The sequence below is a fragment of the Mastacembelus armatus genome, chromosome 16, assembly GCF_900324485.2.
Source record: "Mastacembelus armatus chromosome 16, fMasArm1.2, whole genome shotgun sequence".
Lineage (NCBI taxonomy): Eukaryota > Metazoa > Chordata > Actinopteri > Synbranchiformes > Mastacembelidae > Mastacembelus > Mastacembelus armatus.
This window is the reverse complement of record NC_046648.1, coordinates 2,848,998-2,866,829: the sequence shown is the minus strand read 5'-3', so window position 1 is coordinate 2,866,829 and position 17,832 is coordinate 2,848,998. Positions and strand designations below refer to the sequence as shown.

Sequence of the window (17,832 nt, the reverse complement as noted above, 5' to 3'; positions counted from 1 at the left end):
GCCCTGCACTGACATGGCTACTGAAAATGGACAGAAATGAAAGAGATCCACATTAAGTGTAAACTATGGTCTGGTCATATTGGCCCTGGATTAAGGAGTAAGCCCCAGTAAGCCCTGTTTATCCATCACACTGTTCTTTCAAAAATATGCTACTATAGCTACACCAAGTATGAGGTAATGAAAGGGCTAATTCCCAGAGGCATACTGTAAATGGTTCAGATATGGACATGCCAAACCACCATCACTGAATCATAAAACGTTGGAGTCCAAGTATAACAATGTGTTCTGGACAGGGGAACTCTGGTTGCTGGCATGCTAATGTCAGTGCAGCTGCTCTCATGGCTGATCTCAAACCACAAACCCCATGCAGACAGTTATCAGTGAACCAGTCAGTGGGCTGTCTGAAACCCTGTGTCAGATGGTTAGATGGTTAGATGAAAGTCACAGAGTGAGGCCTACTGATAGAGACATAGTGTCTACAGTGACAGTGTCTATAAAACATTCTGTTGACACTGTAACATGTCATTTTACAGTGAAAGATTTAATGTAAATCCAACACAAAATATGCTCAAGCCTCTGCAAGTTTAACCAAACCACAGTCTGTCACAGCAATAGGCGCGTTAATTGCAGGATGGGGCTGACCTGTTTTGCCCTGGGCCAGAATAAAAGCAGACTAATTTCCTGGGCATTTATGCTATAATAATAATGAAATGACCTAACCAAGATCACATACATTCACTGTTTGCCAGCTAACTGCCTCTCATGCTGGCTAGACAGATGTGAGAAAATATTTATACGTATTGCTAATACGGGGTTTTCTCTCTGCCTGTGACTACAATGACTTGTAAATCATAGAGCATATGTGGTTTTATGGTCTTGTCTTAACCATATGCACATACTTGAATAAAAAGCTATGGTTAATTTTTTAGCAGATAGCAGATGTTTTTTTCCTTACCTTCGTTTCAGCTGGCATAGGCGAGGATGATTTGGACGACACATATTGGTCTTGTGATGAAGAAATGAAGCCCGAGTCGTGGGAGGAGATGCTAGAGAGCCGAGCTGGGGCCAGCTGGGGTAGTGTGGAGCTACGGTACCGATGGCAGGGGTGATGGTGGTGGAAAAGGTGGTGTGAGGAAGAAGAGGAAGAAGAGGAGGAAGGAGAATGAGAGTGAGAGCCACTGGATCCCCTGGAGTCACTACTGTTAACGCTGTTCAGACTACTGTGAAAGGGGATTGAGTCAGAGAGGAGAGGAGGACCAGAGGAAGAAGTTTTGCAGTGACAGGTGAGGCAAAGAGAATAAAGTACACCCAGAGACATGGATTGAAGAAAGAAATTTATGTAAAGAAAAGTTAACAATAAAAATAAAAAGGAATAATAAAAGAGGAATGAAGGCAGGGGATTGGGGGGAATGTGGAGGAGACAGGGTGGGAAACAATTAACACAGCACACCAAGATGCAGCAAGCAGTGACTGAGGCCAATCCATTCAAAACAACAAAACAAACCAACAAAAGAGGCATAAAATCATAATGACAATAATTACAGGCAAGATATCGTAGGATTTCATGCCTGTGAGACAGCTGTTTGACCGTAACAAGAGACATTCACGAAAAGCATAAACACTGTGTCTGATTACTGTGTGAATTGAGATTTCAAAGTCACAAAGTTCACAGTCTATTTTATAAATCATGAACAAACTAGACACGAACTAAAAGTATACTTGGGTTAAGGTGCTAACGCCACACCATAGTGTCAATAGACACATAAATGGGTGGGCTTTTCCAAATCACAAAATGGGTCAAATTTTTGCATTGCAAAGAAGCAAAACTCTAAAAGCAACAGATTATGAATTTCAAAACCAAAAGATTTGAAAAATAAAAAACACTCATAAAAGGATCACAACACGTAAGCTTAAAGTGTTGTTCTAGCGCAGGTTTAAAATCTTTTCACAGCCTGGAAGGCCTTTAACTGTTCCCATAATCAGCAATTTAAAGTTCTGATTGACCACAAAAGACGCACGACACCAAAAATCAATCTTGCACATTTTGATTTCAACGGGATAAAAGCAAAGCAATACAAAACCCAAGCATAAAAAGTCTTTCTTTAAACCAGCAGTTGAGGAAATATCTTTGAGAGACAAAGAAGCAGGGACAACAGAATGAAGATGGCCTGAACAGCTTCTAATCAAAAAGGGCTCTTTTGCAGTCAGTTCTTTAAACATCTCTAATCTTTACTTTTTCAATAAACATACCAGCAATATATCTAAAAACATCACTGTGTGCCTTTGCTTCAGTACTATGGGTCCAATATTTCTATTCATAACAAAGGGGAGACCAAGTAAACACCAAATAAACAGAAATGAATCTGCAGATATTGCAGCTCATTCTGACCACTGGGTGGCAGAAATAGATTGGACAGCGCAATTCCAATTTTCCTCAAATCCTTGTTCTCCACCTCTTCACACAGATATGAACTATCTTCAAACAAGAATCATACCCACCGATGTGGTCCATAGGACATAAATCCATACATCCTGTATGTATATGTAACATGGCAGACTAAATCTACACCCAGTATGCTGTTTTGTCTCCTCATTCTTAGAAGTGTGTAACTAACATAATCATTTTTAAGCACACTGGATTACAAAAAGGTTTTCCAAGTACAGTAGGTAAATGTGTACCTGAAAGTCTCTCTGTTTTTGTGGTTATGAGTCTTGTGATTGGCTGTAGAAAGCCTACCTGCACATGCTAGACTTCCTGGATCTAGTGGTGCTTGGGGATGAGGGTGGTGTTTGATACGACCAACCATAGTCTGAGCCCTTCAGGTCCAAGATCACCTGCCAGGTAGGAAAATATTAGACATATGTCATACCTGTGAAGAGAACTGGCACTGAACAAAGATAAATTTAATATTGAAGAGTGTAACCTAAAAAGATTGTTTTTGTTTTGGTTGTTTTTCCCCACCTGTTCACTAGCAGGAGGAAGCTTGTGCGGGTCAGACGTCAGGGCTTTGAGGTCATCTGAGATGGCCTGAAGATGGGTGACCTCTCCCAACATAGAAATCTCTTCGTCCTTACATGAAAAGGACATAGAGATATTTAGATGGGTCATGTTATGTTCTCATTCAAGAGTTTACACAATAGTGACAAAATGTAAATACCACATGTAGTGTAAAAAAGCTTATTAATTATTGGCCATAGAAAAAAATACACATATTTTAGCATAGTGACTTAGTAACAGATCAGAGACAGCACAAAAAAAGCTGGGGGATGAAAACAAAATGACAAGACAGAATGTGATTGCTTTAAAACCAGACCCTCTTTTTTTTTCCTTTTTACTCAAGTGTCATTTTTGTCTTTGTCGCCTGCTGTACTCACCACTATCGGCTGCAGCATGGCCACAAAATAACAGAACCTCTGTCTCTCCTCTATAAGAGCCTTCCTCAGAGCCTGTTTCTCTGTCTCTTCCAGCAGAATGTATTTGTCACTGACATCCTGCATCGCACTGTCCAGCTGGGGCTGGATATCACCTCGACCTTGAAAACAAAATGGGCATGGGCACACGCGTACACACACACACACACACACACGCACACACACAAAGAATACATACAGGTATAATAAAATTATTAACACATGACTGGTTCCATACTTTATCTCCCTTCCAAACCCAAAAGCATAGAGTTGTGCAGATGAAACATACTGGAATGATCACAGACAATATGATCATGATGAAGAACATTTGAATGTTCAAATGTTCCTACCATAGTGAACATTTGATGAAGAACACTTTTACTTTCTTCTCTCTGGTTTTGACTTGGACTGTCACTATTTTATCATGTTATCTTTTACTCTGGTTATTACTATCTTGTGCAATTTCAATGTCTCCCCAACTCAGCTCAGCATGAATGGCCACTACTGTCACTGTCTATTGTTTAGGGGTGGCAAAAAGGTTATCTCCTTTACACTGAACTACTGCTTATCTTGGAAAGTGAGAACCCTTTTTGAGTATCTCACCATTGCTCTGTGTTAAACATTTAAATTCCAGGGTGCTTCTGGACAACGTCTAGTGAGACTGTGTGTGTATGCTTTCATAAATGAGATGTGCACAAAGCATCTACACGAGCATCTGGTCTTTGCACTATGTATATGCTTTATTGATGTATAAACATTTGACATTTGATGTGAGGCTGTATATCATGCAACTGAGACAGAGTTAGGCAAATCATCTTCACCTCAAATATAAAATATATGGACATGGGTCTTGAGGATAAACTCAACAGTTTTGTCTATTATGTGTCAACGCAGTCCATACATGAGTCAGTAAAATGTAAAGTGAATGCTTATATTATATGTTGTGCTAGCTTCTGTTTTTCAGGTCAATAAAATACTTTTATGATGGTGTTTGTACACAGAATAAAGAGAATTTGCAATTACACTGACATAGGCAACGTATCTGTTCCAGTAATATTATATTTTACATAATTCTGTTATGTCAGATTTATAAAGGCTTACAATAAGCAGTATAACTACAAGTCTTTTGAGTACACCAGCTTACAAAATAAAATAACATGGTGTAGTATGACTCTTGTGGAGGCAGTTCTTAGAAATTAATGGTTGTTGACAAAATATATAGGAAACTTGAGCTTCCATACAAAGGAAATCCATTTACCAAGCTTGTTTGGTGTCTGTAACACTGACCACAGAGGAATGGGGATGTGTTTATGGCAGTTCCTACCATAGTGAATTTAGGAAACCATGATGGAAGAGGAGGAACTGTAGAAGCCAGACTGTCCAAATTGCAGTTTATATTTTCAGTCTCGTATACAGTGGGTACGGAAAGTATTCAGACCCCTTTAAATTTTTCACTCTTTGTGTCATTGCAGCCATTTGCCAAAATCAAAAAAGTTCATTTTATTTCTCATTAATGTACACTCAGCACCCCATCTTGACAGAAAAAAACAGAAATGTAGAAATTTTTGCAAATTTATTAAAAAAGAAAAACTGAAATATCACATGGTCATAAGTATTCAGACCCTTTGCAGTGACACTCATATTTAACTCACATGCTGTCCATTTCTTCTGATCCTCCTTGAGATGGTTCTGCTCCTTCATTGGAGTCCAGCTATGTTTAATTAAACTGATTGGACTTGATTAGGAAAGGCACACACCTGTCTATATAAGACCTTACAGCTCACAGTGCATGTCAGAGCAAATGAGAATCATGAGGTTGAAGGAACTGCCCAAGGAGCTCAGAGACAGAACTGTGGCAAGGCACAGATCTGGCCAAGGTTACAAAAGAATTTCTGCAGCACTCAAGGTTCCTAAGAGCACAGTGGCCTCCATAATCCTCAAATGGAAAAAGTTTGGGACGACCAGAACTCTTCCTGGACCTGGCTGTCCAGCCAAACTGAGCAATAGTGTGAGAAGAGCCTTGGTGAGAGAGGTAAAGAAGAACCCAAAGATCACTGTGGCTGAGCTCCAGAGATGCAGTAGGGAGATGGGAGAAAGTTCCACAAAGTCAACTATCACTGCAGCCCTCCACCAGTCGGGGCTTTATGGCAGAGTGGCCCGATGGGAGCCTCTCCTCAGTGCAAGACACATGAAAGCCTGCATTGAGTTTGCCAAAAAACACATGAAGGACTCCCAGACTATGAGAAATAAGATTCTCTGGTCTGATGAGACCAAGATTGAACTTTTTGGCATTAATTCTAAGCGGTATGTGTGGAGAAAACCAGGCACTGCTCATCACCTGCCCAATACAATCCCTACAGTGAAACATGGTGGTGGGAGCATCATGTTGTGGGGGTGTTTTTCAGCTGCAGGGACAGGACGACTGGTTGCAATTGAAGGAAAGATGAATGTGGCCAAGTACAGAGATATCCTGGAAGAAAACCTCTTCCAGAGTGCTCAGGACCTCAGACTGGGCCGAAGGTTCACCTTTCAACAGGACAATGACCCTAAGCACACAGCTAAAATAACAAAGGAGTGGCTTCGGAACAACTCTGTGACCGTTCTTGACTGGCCCAGCCAGAGCCCTGACCTAAACCCAATTGAGCATCTCTGGAGAGACCTGAAAATGGCTGTCCACCAACGTTCACCATCCAACCTGACAGAACTGGAGAGGATCTGCAAGGAAGAATGGCAGAGGATCCCCAAATCCAGGTGTGAAAAACTTGTTGCATCATTCCCAAGAAGACTCATGGCTGTACTAGCTCAAAAGGGTGCTTCTACTCAATACTGAGCACAGGGTCTGAATACTTATGACCATGTGATATTTCAGTTTTTTTTTTTTTATAAATTTGCAAAAATTTCTACATTTCTGTTTTTTTCTGTCAAGAAGGGGTGCTGAGTGTACATTAATGAGAAATAAAATGAACTTTTTTGATTTTGGCAAATGGCTGCAATGACACAAAGAGTGAAAAATTTAAAGGGGTCTGAATACTTTCCGTACCCACTGTAGATCTAACAGCAACATTCAGAAGAGACCAGTGTACAATTATAATGTAGAGAGTGTGATTGAGCATCAAAAAGGGCTAGACAGGCTTTGCTCATTAGTCTGGTTTCCACTGAAGGACCAACCTCATTATTATTCATTTCCCTGCAGGCAAAAATAGTCTTTTTTTTTTTTTTGCCTGAAGGGAAATTATTTATAATCTGGGTTGATATTTTAAATAATCTTGTAATCATCAGTTATAAACAGATGGTCAATACTTATTGAATGATAATAAAGTGAATATATCAAGAAGATCTATAAAGTGAAAGTTGAATCTTAAATAATGACAAAATGCTCAACTCCTCGCAGTTGCAACTAATGAATGACATACAGTAAACATAGCTTCTGTTGTAATACAATAAGAAAATGTTTTTGAAATTTCAGGACTGTCCTCAGTGTAGACAAGCATTGGACAGCTCTGATTTCTTGGGGAGCAGTAAAATGGCCGCTTTTGGCAGCTCATATTCTCAACATAGTTGGTTTTGGAAAGACACAACTATAAGGTCAGGTACTTTACAACAGATGAACGCTAAATATTTCCTTAGCAGTTTTAGTAGTACCCAATATCACAATTCATATCACGTTATGTCAACATCTGCTTCTTTTAATGGTTCATTTATCTAGAAGCACCTTATCCTTTCACTCCTTTAATACCATGAGAATGTTTGTTTCTACAAATGCAAGTAAAATGATTTTCTTAGGGCCTATTTAGTGATATTTGAGTTAAGCCTATTAAAAGTGAATTATCAGGTCATTCTAAACATTTGTTCACTCAGGATACACATCATGTGGAAAACTGACCATGACGGCTAAATGTTATACTACTCTCAATTAAACCCACAGTGACTTTTTTAATATTCAACTAAATGCCATATCCATTACTGAATGACGCTGAGGCAGACATACTTTAAGTGTTGACATAAAAGATGTAATTGCAGGGATGGAGAGCATTGCGCAGACACAGTAACACGTGTGAGCTGAGACAATGCAGGCACATTTTAGCATGAGACATGGTAGGGAGGCACATAGTGCCAAAATTAAGTGTCTGTTATAGCTTTGTCTCTGCTATGGGTTGTTCCTTGGTTTGTCCACATTCCCTACTGCTGCATCTGTGCTTGTGTAACATGAAAGACAAGGTCCTGGTTGCTATTTCCTCTTTTTCTTTAACAACAGGTGGTTCCTGTCTGCACTGTGAACACTTACAGCATTTTACAACCATTTGCACTGTTCAATTAAGGACAATTAGTGCTCGTGACTCTTATTCATAATTCATGTATTGCTGTCTTGATGCTGTACACCTTCAGGATAACTAAGAAATGAATGATACACTGTACATGTCCCCTCAGTGTATTTCTATCCATTTGCACTTACATACAAGTCTCCATAATATAGCAACAGCATAGCATAGAATGTACACCCTGCCATCCTATAATTCACTTTACAAATCAATTGGTTATTTGGTCAATTTTTAGATTGGCCTTAGGTTAATGTAACTACTTAATGTAATCCATACTCCATATACAGGAGAATTTCTAATATGGTTGGTTCCTTACATTAAATTTGTGGCTGAACCAAAATGAATATGGTGCAGGTTGAAATAGCCCAGAATCTACACACATGTAGATGCCTGTGCATAAATGAGATTAACTGATCCAGCTTTTCCCATAACCAATAGTGGGTTACAGTCACAGGCTGTTTCTTAGCAAGGCCGGGGTCTCAAGTTTGAAAAACATCTTAACAAGTCACATATAAAATGCTGCATATAAAATCACCAAGACAAGCAAAGAGGTGCTATGTTATTCTGTGCGTAAAATGAGTGCTTGTCTTTTAAGAAGTAAGGCTGTAGCTAAGTAATACCATATTTCTAATTTTTATTTTAAATAGGTTTTATGAGCCAACTGCTTTTACTGTGTTTTCACTGACATATCTAGAGTGGGCAGGTTTGTAATAAAAAAATCTAAAAGCGTTTAAAGCATTATGAATTATTAAAGATTTAGGAAGCTCCAGTTTTGTTGTGGCAACTCTGCTTTAATTGATTTTGTGTTAGATGTCTCAAGGAGGAAAAGAAATATGTTTGTGTGCCACACTACAGAACTGCACCATTAAAACAGCCACAAAGTGAATCAGTGAGGAGTGTATCTCAAGTCTATTTAGGTCTCCACTTCACTTCCCCTCCTTCTCTCTCTTTATTCTTCAGACCACAGTATATTTTTAACAACACTGTGCCACTGATTCTATGATGAAATTCTCTTTCCGACTTCAGACCTTAACTGGAACAGAGACAAGGCTCAGTCACAGAGCTGAACCCCAGTTTGTTATGCAGTTTCCTTTTCCTTTTCAACACTTCATTACTTCAGTTGGTTTATATATATATATATATGTAGAATAAAATTTGAGCATGCCAATATTCAGCATGTACCAAGATGCTTGCTTAAACATTGTAGTGTAAGCAAAAACCTGGGCACTGTTTCTATTCCACAAACTGACTTACCCAGATTATCAGCTGCAGTGCAGCATAAGATGGGGGATGGTATCAGAACCACATAGAGACAGGGAGAAGAAAAAGATTTCAGTAAGAAGAACCATTTTTTTTTCTTGTGTTGATTAAGTTTCTTTTGCCTTTTTTCTTGCACCTTTTCCTGAACATCTGAGTTTAGGACTGTAAGATATCCAGTGATTCAAACCTGAAACTATCAACATCACAAAATATGCTGGAAACATTCATCTAAACTCTTTCTTTCTCTAGGTAGGTGAATGTGTATGTAAAACCTGAGCCAAGAAAACCAAAGAGGGAAACAACCCCTGTACTCACTGAGTGTTACCAAGTAAGGTAATGTTTAGCCTTCCAAGATCTGCATGTCTAATCAGCAAGGACAAACTTCATCTATATAGATCACTGCTGTCTAATAATATCACCACATATACATTTTGGACAGATTCCCATTTTACTGTTTTAAATAAAAGATTTGTTTTTTACTCGACATGGTGTTTTCTATGACTGAACCCTTCTGAGGACATGCTTTATGACTTCACCTCCTGAATGTTGATTTCTAGAAGTCTTTAATCCCATATTGCATAAATCAAACAAACTAAAGTACTACCAAAGATTAGGTAAACACTGTTCACAGCAAAAAATTAGATATTTCTACTATAAAATGGATGATTTCAAGATTGACACAGATAGCAGTTCTTAGTGGTGCCAAAGATAGACTGAAAGGTGACTAAATTTCAAGATGCTACTTTTAGCATGAGGGGGGCAAAAGACACAAGTTTCATGCTTTCTCTTTAAGCTGCAAACACATTTTACTTGTTGAATTTACTATGAACTCTCTGACAAATACTTCAGATGGGTATTTTTCACTGACTTGGCAGGCAATGCTGCAAGTTGTTAAAACGTGTGAGCCTCATACTATGCTAGCAGTTACGCCTGCACAAGAACCTTCCTCTGGTTTTCATTCTCCGTGGTCAAAACTTTATTAGTTTGTGGGTACAAGATAGTTAGTACCAGATTTGTCTCCACCAATAATGGCTTAACTGCACTTAGCAGTGTTATTTTTGCTATCTCACCCAAGCTTTATTTATTTATTTATTTACCTTTCTTTGCTTTCTTCTGAAGTTTCAGCGTGTCAGAGGACTTCTTCTTAATCTCCTGCCGAGCTTTTTTATACTCTGGTTCGGACAGAAGGAGAATAAAAGTCAACTGACTAAGAACTTGTGTCAAGGTACAGTTTCTCTTATAGTACTTTGTGGGTCAAAATATGGCATGACAACTTGAAAGTCTACTTATATTTAAAGTCATAACGCCATACTAAATAGGGCTGATGAAATAAAACTTCACCTTTAAGTATTTTAAAAATAATTAAGATGAATCTTGATGTGAAACTAATTTCTGTATTTATGTTATTGTGTGATTATATACCTTTAGCATGGTCCTTGTCCAAAGTATTTACTCCTCTCTTCCACTCCTCCATCTGTTCTTGTAGGGGAGTGATCAGGCCCTCCAGGAAACCCCTGTGAAAACAATTGGTTACTCAGTTCTCGTATAAGGTCAGTCTGTTTAGTTTAGTTAGTCTAGTTAAGGTGACTGCTTAGGTTTACTCTTCTCATAAGTGATGTGCTTTGCTAAAATATGTTTTATTGACCATCTGTCATTCAGAGACATATCAAAACGTGTAAGTTAATAAAGTAGCAGACAGGCTGTCTATATAGTGTGTTTTTTTTTTCTGTCAATAATTAACAGGCGGAACGAAAGGGAGAAAAACAGACACTGGGAAAAATAAAAGTCTGCTTATGTGTTACAGGGGGAACTAAAAAGCTTGGCCAGTCATGTCTGTCAATCATTATCCAAGTCTTCCAACGTGTATTTGTGTGTTTAAGAGGCTGTGAGTGTGAGGGGTGGGCAGCTGCAGGCTGAACGTATGAAACTAAAATTAGAATTCTCCCTCTTGCCGACATTTTTCCAAAGAGCGTCTGTTTGTGTCGCTGGTAGTGGAATCTCAGCTGAAAAGCCACACAGAATTAGAAAGCCCCCTGTCTGTGCAGTGTGTGTGAGGGAAAGAGAGAATGCGGGGTGTGTACATTTACTGGGACATTAGAGATGCTTGTGCGACCAGACGAACTGCCTCTTTTCCAGCATTCCATGAAAAAGGGCATTTTCACCCACGCACACAAAATGTCACACATGGAGGATATGGTGAGACAACAGTTCAAATACAGACCATTTTACTGCTACACTTTTACACAGTTGTACACTATGAGTTGCTAACATAGGAAACACTTTGAGAGGGTGATGGGACTTATTGATATGGTAACCCCAAACAAACTGTGCAGTAAAATCACAACACACAACATGAAATGCTCCTTACATTGAAAACTGTTTGAGCTTAGCCTCTATGCTGCGATGTCGCATACACATCCTGGTCAAAGCTGATCCAATGTCTCTGGTCCCACCTGAAATATGAAGAAGAAAAAGATACAGAAAGTAAATGAATATCTGTAGCCACACACTGGTTGAAGCTAGAAAAGCTTGGGGACAAAATTTGCACAATTTGATAGAACATTTTGAACATTATCCTGATACTAATCTCCATGAGAAAGCAAATTAAATTAAGAAATTGTAACGTATCACTTTTTCCTTATCCACAAGTCTGTTTTAGTTATTGATTATTTGAGTTACATCAAAAAGTGACATTTGCAACACACTGTTGCAATTTGAGTCTAATTACCATTAATATGGGAGAACAACGACAATATTTCAGAGGACTAATTATAAAGGCAACTGGAGAGAGTTAAAAAGAGACTGATAAGTTTTTGATAAATATTTTTGAAACTTATCAGGTCATGGTCTATCAAATTAACATCATACTAAACTGAAACATCATTAACAAGCACTGACCCAACTCTCTCCTGTGTACCTGAAAACGAATTGCACACATATTCATTAGGAGATGAGTAATTGGAACTGGAGTCTAAAATGTGCTTGAGGCATGTGTCAGATTCCTTCACGCAGGCTAACTAACTGTCCACTGAAAGGGTGCAGGCTGGACAGCTAAGCAGGGACTTGACACTGATTGACAGAACTATTGTTCGATTGCCCAGTATGACTGGTGGGTCTTTCTGTGGGACTGAAGCACCACTGTGTGTGTGTGTGTGTGTGTGTGTGTGTGTGTGTGTGTGCATGTGTTGTTGAGTACATGAGAGAAAGAAGGTGGGGACAGAGAGATCCTGTATGAAAATGTGAGGAGTTTGTGTGACATTCTGTTCATGTAACACATACACAGAGTGCAAGTGTGTGTGTGTGTCTGTGTGTGTGTGTGTGTGTGTGTGATGATCTGATGTGAAGTGTGAATGCCCTCCTACAGAGCAAACCATTCTACTGTCAGCACAGTCCTTGCTGCATGCAGAGACGCACACAGAGCTGTCACTCACTCACATAACATTCACACTCAGAACAGCACGTACACACACAGCCTCTGCATGAGGTTGGATAAGAAAAATGGAAACGGCTGCTGACTTTTCTGACTCCACTCATGAATGAGGTACTACAAAAAAGTAGAAAACGCTCACAGAATGTATGAGGGATTAGTAATTTACAGAGAGAAAATTTACAGTGAAATTGTGCCTTCAAGCAAAAAGCAATTAAAAACAACTGATTTGTGAGAATGTGTGCATGAATACAGTTTCCCATTTTCAACTGTATCTCAGACTCTTCATCTGACCAGAGTTAGCTCACTGCGGTTTTGACAACTCCAGGCAAAACAAAGACAATCTGTAACACGGTAAGAAAAATTAAAGATGACAAATTCCAACTTTCCTCTATCTTTCAACAATATATAATTTAATGTCAGTCGTACTGATGACCTCAAAGTTTTCACTCTATCCGTTCATACGTATCTCTTTTAATGTGTTAGAATTGCAGAGGGTGTGCCTACTACATGCCTTTAAAAAAAGAAAACATACCATAATGCTCATTCATTCCTGCGTTAACTTGTTTAGTCATCTTATCCATCCATCCGCCCACCTCTGCCTTACTATGACTGCTTGTTATTCTGGAGGGTGTGGCTGACAGTTGTTACAGTGCCACAAAGAGGCCACACATTCGAGTTAGTTTTTCATTAGAAAGTTAAGAGTTCAGAGTTAGAGTTCACGCTGTCAGGGGAAGAGTTTGGTTTCAACTCTTTTTTCATTTGCCACAGCCCCACACACACACACACACACACACACACACACACACACACACACACACCTGGATTTGATATGAGGCACAGAAGAAAACTAAAATCTGCTCTTGGCTTGGCAGGTGTGCCATTACGGGTGTGTTAGAATGACTACGCTCTAGCTCCAACTCACGTCAGACTTTATTATTATTTATCATTGCAATTCCACTCATTTCCATTTGAATACTGTTCCACTGAATGGCTTTCCTTTCAATATTTGAAAAAAAACTAACTACTAACAAACATATGAGAGACATGCACACATTTGCAGAGGCAAAAATCTGTCTGCAGATGTTACCATTGCATAAGATGGATATGGGAAAAGAACATGTCCCATGCCGACAGCATGAATGGGTAAGGATTCAAGAAAGCTAAGCCTTGCAAATAAAACATTTCACAGCATAGCCACATAATGATCATAATGCTAAATAATTCACCGATTCCAGATATTTAACGTATGAAAGAGACTTCTCTCCCCCGTTTGTCCCTCTCACACCATGAGCTACTTAATGCGGCCTTTGCCATGACTGCCAGTTACCGTGGAAACTGTATATGCATGTGTGTGTATTGTGTGTGCCTGCTAAAATCTGACTCACACTCCAGTAGTGTTACTGAGTTGGACCCTTTTGTTTTCTGCCATGTGTGAAGTGACTGACATGTCACACTCTTGGGAAAGCAAATGACACCCAGAGTCCAGTATGATGCAGAGCACAGCACAGCAGCATGAGGTAGAACTGGGAGGCAATTCAATATTTTTGTTACCAACTGCAGTGAAGTTGGACTGTGAGTTTCACAGATTTGTCCGATGTAATGTTTTGTGATTATTCTATACTTGTAAAAAATTATATTTATATATACATCTGCATGGTATTGACTTCAAACATGTCAGCCAGCACATACAGTCAGCAGTGTTAAAGGTACGGCATCAGTATCAGTCTGTCTTTTTACTATAAAGCCGTTTTGGGGGATTCAAAATAAAATGGCCGCCAACACACCTTGTCTACTCATTTAAGGGCCGAGTGACCCCTGGATTTCTAGAAATAGCAGCACTGGCAAGTCTGACTGTCTGTGACACACAAAGGCAATCTTCAATTGTCTCGGTGCCATGCCAGACTGCTGCTACTGTGTGTAATGGCATAGCTGGCTGTCAGTAGAAATAGCTACTGTGTGGCATGGTTGTTTTGAAGCTTGTAATTATCTCTGCACCACCAACACTTAACCAGCCGAAAAACACACATTCAAACACTTCAAGCTTTACTCTTTGGTTCATCTGTGTACAAATGAATGAAATTATGCTGAACTCAAGTCACTTCTTTCAAACTTTGCAAGCAAAGAAAGGAGCCCTAAAACCCCTGAGAAGAAAAGTGAAGACAAGGTTTTCCATAATATTCTGTGAGACTTGGTTAGCACTGTAAAAGCACTAACAGCTCCATGGCCTGGTCAATCAACCGTGTCCCACCATAGCACAGTAGAGTAAACAATGTACAATGTTAATTCTCTCAGCACCTTTAAACAGTTTCTATCAAGTGACTGATAAGAATTGTATGTACAAAATCTATAATAATACTAAGAAGCTACGACTTTGCAGATTTCCTTAACAAAGCTTCATATGTTTATCTTATTTCAGCTCTCTGTGGGAATTAGTATATCCTTAGACTGTAGTGACATTTGTGACAGAGGTGATACTTTACTGTTAGTGTTTGTTTATGTGTGTATATGAGAGTGAGAAAGCTAGGATGGCAGACTGTCCCTGGAATGTCCCACTATGCTGACACAGAGATGTGTGTGCTGATGCATTTAGTAAGAGCACATTAGAAAGAAGGGACAGTTGACGTGTCAGTGTATAAAGTATTTCATTTTAATCAATAGCTCTTATGATGTGTGGTCGTAGTTGTAGTGCCTGACCAAAAGATCCTCTGGGGGGTACCTCTCTATTTTTGTCTAATGCAGCAATAAACTCACTTGCTAATTAAGCTTGCAAGACAATTTCTCAAAGGCAGCAGGCTGTAAACCCATACTCTTTGTAGGATTAAATAAAAGGTGTAAGGATAAAGGCTTTTGTCTGCAATCATACAAGAAGATTTATGTTGTCATGAGAAGGTGACACAATTTGATGTAATCTGAAACCATTAATCCTGGCATCAATACAGCAGGAAGCAATTACCTACCAGCAATGTAACCCTGTATGATCCTCTCCTAGAAGCCTGCAACTCAGTCAACCCGCAGTAAAATGTCAATGGACCAGTAATTTATTCACACAATAATGACACATAGTTGGACCTAGGTAACCCATACACCAAACAGTGATATAAACAGCTCAAAGTCAGTATTCTATTGTATATTAATGTTTCAACTGACATAATTATTATTTCAATGTTCAGAATCTTTAAGGCAATATGTTTATCTTACAAACTCTAAAAAAACCCACAATGCGTCAAAATACATCAGTACTTTTGTGTTCACAGGACCCCATGTCATTTTAGTAGATAAATTATTTAAGAACCCATATTATGTACCGCCAAGCCATTCAACTCAAAAATAATAATTACCGCGGTATGTTATTAGCAGATCTGGAGGTTTATAAACTTAATGATATTACATGGAAGTAATCTGGGTGGAAACAAATTTTAGCAGATTGAACTCCCCCTTTTCATGTGAGCCAAACTCACAAAAATTCAAAAGGTAGAAGCAGCCAGGTTGCATCTTTACCCACATCTCAGCTTGTCATTAGCGGACTGAAGAAAAGCTGATATGAAGAGAAAAGAATAAGTAATTTAGGTAAGAAGAAAAAGAAAGTAAGGATTGGGATGGTAAATGTTAAAAAAGACCTCGCAACACATACATATTATAGAAAGAAGTAAAAGAAAGGAGGAATTATGATAAACACAGAGGGGAAGGGAGGAAAAGAAAGTGATTTGTCCTGGGTAGTTAAGATCAGATCAGGCAGACTGGCTAGTAAAACTCCACTCTTTGTATGGGCACCAGATGGTCGTTGTTAACCACAGGCCAGTGGTTACACTGATAAGAGACTGGAGACCATACAGCTGGATATACACACACATGCACACACACTCTCCAAGCTGGACAGGGGTAAGGCAAGCTGTTCACTAGCTAATTAGAGAGTGAGGGAAAACTCACTAACTATCTAAATTTAAAACTCATCTTTTCAGTTTGTTGGCATTTCAGTCAAACAAATCTAGAGTTTTCAGTTCAGGATGATTATTTACATCTCCACACCTGCTTGCTGTGCAGCAGTAATGTTGGGAAGGTAACTTTCTGTTGCCTCTAGCTAAAGGTTGATTACACAATAATGTTCTCAGTAACCAGTGTTTATGCTTATCTGGTCAGACTACTTTGTAAGCATTAACTACTGATCATATTTCCAGTTTTATGTTAAAAGTGTGGGAATTACAGTTTCCATAAGGGGAATCTACCTGTAGTCGTATCACTGTTTGGTGTCTAACACAAATATAAAATCAGACTGAACAATCAATCTAAGTCTTTGAAACACATACAATGGCATTTTTAAAATAGAAAGAAAATTCGAATCATTTAGATTAGGTTAGGATGTAGGTCATATAGTCATTTACGGACTGATTCCAACACCACAGACAGAGTAACACACAGGCACAGACAGACAGTTTTAGCAGAGCAGTTGGCATGCCCAGATGGAGCCACCCACATAGCACAGATACATTTCATTCATTGATTTATTCATCTGCTCTGTCAATGTGTTTGCCTACTGTAAGTAATAAGCAGAAAATCTTAATAAACAATAAAATAAATGACTGATTGTGATGGGTTTTAAAGAATTTTAGACATGGAGTGACATGGAAAATGAATCTAAGAATGAAGGAGTCAAATGATCAATCTAAACATTATCTCAATAACTGCACCATGTATAGGAAGTATGAGGTTAAGTAAAGGGGACGATGTGTGGATCGCTAGGTCTCCAAGGCCAAGGGCCTATGATGGCGTGTTCTAATAACTGACTTGGCTTCCCCACTCATCAATAGCTGCTGACAGAAAGTCAGCATGCCTGTCTTACCCTATCTAATCACACACACAGACACACCTGACAGTCAGCAAGTTTAGCCTTATTCGATGCCAACACATGCAAATGTGTGGGCGAGCAAAAACACACACACACCTGCTGCAATGTGGCAGTGCTGACACACAAAAACTCAGGACTGTCTGACTACAGCTCGCAACAGCTGTCATCCAAGTAGTGAAAGGGAGAGCAGTGGTAAGTAAGGAAAGATGTGGAGAGAAGAGTTAAAAAAAACACAGTTTCATTAAAAAAAAAGCTGAAGGCTTATTAAAGATACTAGAAGATGTGTAACCGTTACCATATTGGTGCTATATAAGCTTATTTAGTTGTGTTGCCTTCAGGTGTTTTCTCAGAATCTAAGACATTTATGGCAAAGATCTCAATATACTTTAAGATACCCATGTTGCAGTCATCACTTGAGTATCATGTCTTATTTTGTAATGTAGACACTGTAAATACTGCTGTTAGGCAAAAACCTAAAACATTCACAATAAAATGTGTCGACATAAACAAATAATGGTATAAAAAGAGCCAGTACTAACTTTGCAATGTGAGCAGAGGTATTTTCCATA

General features: G+C 39.0%; 1 protein-coding gene across 5 annotated transcripts in view; it reads right to left on the bottom strand.

The window, feature by feature from the left end:
- The window catches only part of LOC113122566 (protein MTSS 1-like), a 45,666-nt gene that overhangs the window by 5,204 nt on the left and 22,630 nt on the right, over positions 1 to 17,832 (bottom strand). For 2 of the 5 annotated variants that reach the window (XM_026293994.1, XM_026293996.1), the window contains exons 4-11: positions 11,359 to 11,443; positions 10,413 to 10,504; positions 10,088 to 10,162; positions 8,985 to 8,996; positions 3,376 to 3,533; positions 2,963 to 3,070; positions 2,738 to 2,835; positions 956 to 1,220 (exon numbers count right to left, since the gene is read on the bottom strand). In XM_026293994.1, the coding sequence (XP_026149779.1) occupies positions 956 to 1,220; positions 2,738 to 2,835; positions 2,963 to 3,070; positions 3,376 to 3,533; positions 8,985 to 8,996; positions 10,088 to 10,162; positions 10,413 to 10,504; positions 11,359 to 11,443 (893 nt within the window). The remainder of the gene's footprint in view (positions 1 to 955; positions 1,221 to 2,737; positions 2,836 to 2,962; positions 3,071 to 3,375; positions 3,534 to 8,984; positions 8,997 to 10,087; positions 10,163 to 10,412; positions 10,505 to 11,358; positions 11,444 to 17,832) is intronic. The other 3 variants (XM_026293997.1, XM_026293995.1, XM_026293998.1) reach the window with 3 other exon arrangements.